The following is a 4,037-nucleotide window of genomic DNA, read 5'->3' as shown; positions in this document are numbered from 1 at the left end:
AAAAAAAAGCCAGATATGGAGGCACAGTTCACTGCAATCGTCACCTCCCGGGCTCAAGTGATTCTTCCACCTCAACCTCCCGAGTAGTTGGGATTAACAGGCTCCTGCCACCATGCCCAGCTAAATTTTTTTTTTTTTTTGAGATGGAGTCTTGCTCTGTCACCCAAGCTGGAGTGCATTGGCACGATTTCTGCTCACTACAACCTCTGCCTCCCAGGTTCAAGCAATTTTCCTGCCTCAGCCTCCCCAGTAGCTGTGATTATAGGCATCTGCCATCATGCCCAGCTAATTTTTGTATATTCTTAGAGATGGGGTTTCACCATGTTGGCCAGGCTGTTCTTGAACGCCTGACTTCAAGTGATCTGCCCACCTCGGCCTCCCAAAGTGCTGGGATTACAGGCATGAGCCACTGGGCCCGGCCTAATTTTTGTATTTTTAGTAGAAACGGGGTTTCACCATATTGGCCAGGCTGGTGTCGAGCTCCTGACTTCACGTGATCCTCCTACCTTGGCCTCCCAAAGTGCTGGGATTAGAGGCATGAGCCATGGTGCCCAGCCAATTTTTTTTGTTTTAAATAGAGACAGGGCTCTCGCTCTGTTGCCAAGGCTGGTAGTGAACTCCTAGACCCAAGCAATCTTCCCATCTGGGCCTCCCAAAGTGCTGGAATTATAGGCGGGAGCCACTGTTTCCGGCCCCCACCCTATAATTAAAAGCAAAATGGCTGGGCACAGTGGCTCACACCTGTAATCCCAGCACTTTGGGAGGCTGAGGCTGGTGGATCACGAGGTCAGAAGTTCAAGACCAACCTGACCAACGTGGTGGAACCCCATCTCTAGTAAAAATACAAAAATTAGCTGGGCATGGTGGTGTGCCCCTGTAAGTCCAGCTACTCAGGAGGCTGACGCAGGAGAATCGCGTGAACCCGGGAGGCGGAGGTTTCAGTGAGCTGAGATTGTGCCACTGCACTCCAGCCTGGGCGACAGAGTGAGACTCTGTCTCCAAAAAAAAAAGCAAAGCATGGGTCATTATGTTAAGTGAAACATGCCAGGCTCAGAAAGATACACACTGCATGTTCTCACATATGGGAGCTCATGGAAGTAGAGTAGAATGACAGTTACCAGACGGGCTGGGAAGGGTGGTGGGGTGTGGAGAGATGAAGACAAGTTGGTTAATGGGTACAAACTTACAATTAGATAAAAGGAATAAGTTCTAGTGTTTCATAGTTCAGTGGGGTGACTATAGTTAACAATATTTTATTGTGTATTTCCAAATAGCTAGAGGATTTGAAATGTTTCCAACACAAAAAATGATAAATGTTGTAACAGATATCTTAGATTCTCTGATTTGATCTTTACACATTGTCTGCATATATCAAAATATCACATGTATACCATAAATATGTACAATTACTTTGTATTAATTTTTAAAAAGCAAAACATGGGAAAATATATCTTCAATTCCAATTTCCTTTTGGAACCAGATACCCTTCAGAAAAGGTGCTAAGAGCCCACGTTACCCTGGTTTAGCTTGTTATACAGGTTATTAGAACAGAGAAGGAACACCCTGGGCCCAGGAGTGAGTGTTTCTTCTTTTATAGGTGTAACTAAAAAAGGTGATTGGTCTGACTTGTGTGTCTTTGTCCTATAAGCCTCTGCAGGTGTGTGAACAGGATTGCTTCTGCAACAAAAGCCTCCACCCAGCCACATCTTGGGAAAAGAATGGCCACTTCTCAGGGCGCAGTCTTTTTCATGCTGGTGGTATCCTGTGTTTGCAGCCCTGTCTCCCACAGGGACCAGCAGACTTGGTTTGAGGGTATCTTCCTGTCTTCCATGTGCCCCATCAATGTCAGTGCCAGCACCTTGTATGGAATTATGTTTGATGCAGGGAGCACTGGAACTCGAATTCATGTTTACACCTTTGTGCAGAAAATGCCAGGTAAGTGCAACTGGGACCCTTACTAGAGTCTGTAAATCCACACTTTAGAATCTCCTCCCAGAAACAAATACGCTTAGAGTTTATTATGTGAATTACAGAATTGAACACCTAGCGGATGTCTTTCTTCAGAGAACTTTGAACTACAATTGAACATATGGTTTATTTGGAGTTTTTTTGTTTGTTTTGTTTTTTTCATTTTTATTTTTTAAATTTTTTTTTGAGACAAAGTCTTGCTTTGTTGCCTGATCTGTAGTGCAGTGGCATGATGACACATCACTGCACCCTTGACCTCCTGGGCTCAAGCAATCCTTCCACCTCAGCCCCCTGAGTTGCTGGGGCTACAGGTGTGTGCCACCATGCCCAGCTCATTTTAAAGTTTTTTGTAGCCGGGTGCTGTGGCTCACGCCTGTAATCTCAGCACTTTGGGATTACCTGAGGTCAGGAGTTCAAGACCAGCCTGGCCAACACAGTGAAACCCTATCTCTACTAAAAATACAAAAATTAGCTGGGTGTGGTGGCATGTGCCTGTAATCCCAGCTACTCAGGAGGCTGAGGCAGGAGAATTGCTTGAACCCGGTGGGTGGAGGTTGTAGTGAGCCAAGATCGCACCACTGCACTCCAGCCTAGGTGACAGAGCAAGACTCCATCTCCAAAAAAAAAAAAAAAAAAAAAACATAAAATTTTTTGTAGAGACCTGCTCAGGCTGGCCTCAAACTCCTGGGCTCAAGTGATCCTCCCACCTCAGCCTCCCAAAGTGTTGAGATTTTAGATGTGAGTCACCATGCTTGCCCAGAGCACATGGTTTTAATTCAGTGTGAAATTAGAGAGCTGGGCTGCCTGTAGTCTGAAACCCATGTGTTCAAAAAGAATAGCTATAATTTGTTCTTCCTCTTCTCTAAATATGGGATACTCCAGGGATCCATAATATTCAGAATATGGGGAGTGGTTTTGGGAGAAGGATCACATGAGAATTTCACTGCCATCCTTGGACACGAGGCTAGGAGACCCTGAAAGATTAACTTTTTCTGCATTGTCAGTTTTTTTTCCTCAGGTAACTTATGGAGCCTGGGGAAAGGCAGAGGAGCTAGGTGTCCACCAGAGAAATGGTAGCAGAAATGGACCCTCAGAGGTTGCTCTAGTCCCTCTTTCTAGTACTCCTGCAAGATATTCCTCACAAGTGGGATCATTTGGGATAACTTCAGGGAAGTCATAGGAAAGCTTGCAGAGCCCAGCATCTGAAGCAGCCTAACTTTTGGTAACCAGCTCTCTCTTCTGTTTTGTTCCGTGGACAAAATAGGACAGCTTCCAATTCTAGAAGGAGAAGTTTTTGATTCTGTGAAGCCAGGACTTTCTGCTTTTGTAGATCAACCTAAGCAGGTGAGTTTCTTATGATATGATGTTTAGATTCTCAATGCCTTGATAACTTGATGACACCACTGCTGTTAAATATTTCCTGCTACTCACTAATGAGATTGAGGTCATGTGTGAGATCAGCTTTCTCTCCTCAGCTAATCTCCTGGATAACATTAATTATATTTCCCACGCTCATGAAGGCTGGGCGGAAGAAGGCTGGTAAATTGGTTGTGGTAATTTAAGGATGACACTAGCTTTGAAGAGATTGTTCCCTGTGTACTTACTGTTTAAAATTTTGAGTTGAAGCCATCAGTTGCATTTGTTCATGTAAATGCAGAAGATAGACATGAAGCTCTATAGGGTATGATGTATAAACACGGCAGTTGAAGGGAGGGTGAGCAGTGAACTCCATTTCAGAGTGCCTTGATGCAGGATGGAACCATACCTATACTTGAGAAATTAGGCAACAACCTGTGATGACAAAAATCTTTGGTGGTAGAAGATGAATAGAGAGTTTGTGGTAACTGTATTTCATATTTGAGCACCCACAACATATTGCATCCTATGTATCTGAGGCCACGTTGAAATAAAATAGAATACGGCAGAATGTTAAACTTGGGGAGCAAATGTAAAGGTGTTTATTATTCAATGTCACAAGAATAATCATTACCCAAATGCCTGATGTTAAAAATGATTTGAGTTTGGAGAACTGAGAGGATATATGGATATATATATATATATATATATTT

The 4,037-nt window shown here is 43.7% G+C and overlaps 1 protein-coding gene across 4 annotated transcripts in view; it reads left to right on the top strand.

Moving 5' to 3' along the window:
• ENTPD5 (ectonucleoside triphosphate diphosphohydrolase 5 (inactive)) overlaps window positions 1–4,037 on the top strand; it is a 60,162-nt gene that overhangs the window by 30,992 nt on the left and 25,133 nt on the right. For all 4 annotated transcript variants that reach the window (XM_017880464.1, XM_017880463.1, XM_017880465.1 and 1 more), the window contains 2 exons: window positions 1,649–1,935; window positions 3,233–3,312. In XM_017880464.1, coding sequence (XP_017735953.1) covers window positions 1,649–1,935; window positions 3,233–3,312 — 367 coding nt within the window. The remainder of the gene's footprint in view (window positions 1–1,648; window positions 1,936–3,232; window positions 3,313–4,037) is intronic.

This window comes from Rhinopithecus bieti, unplaced genomic scaffold (genome assembly GCF_001698545.2).
Source record: "Rhinopithecus bieti isolate Rb0 unplaced genomic scaffold, ASM169854v2 scaffold_11380, whole genome shotgun sequence".
Lineage (NCBI taxonomy): Eukaryota > Metazoa > Chordata > Mammalia > Primates > Cercopithecidae > Rhinopithecus > Rhinopithecus bieti.
The sequence above is the reverse complement of the archived record's forward strand: the minus strand, read 5'-3'. Positions and strand labels throughout refer to the sequence as shown.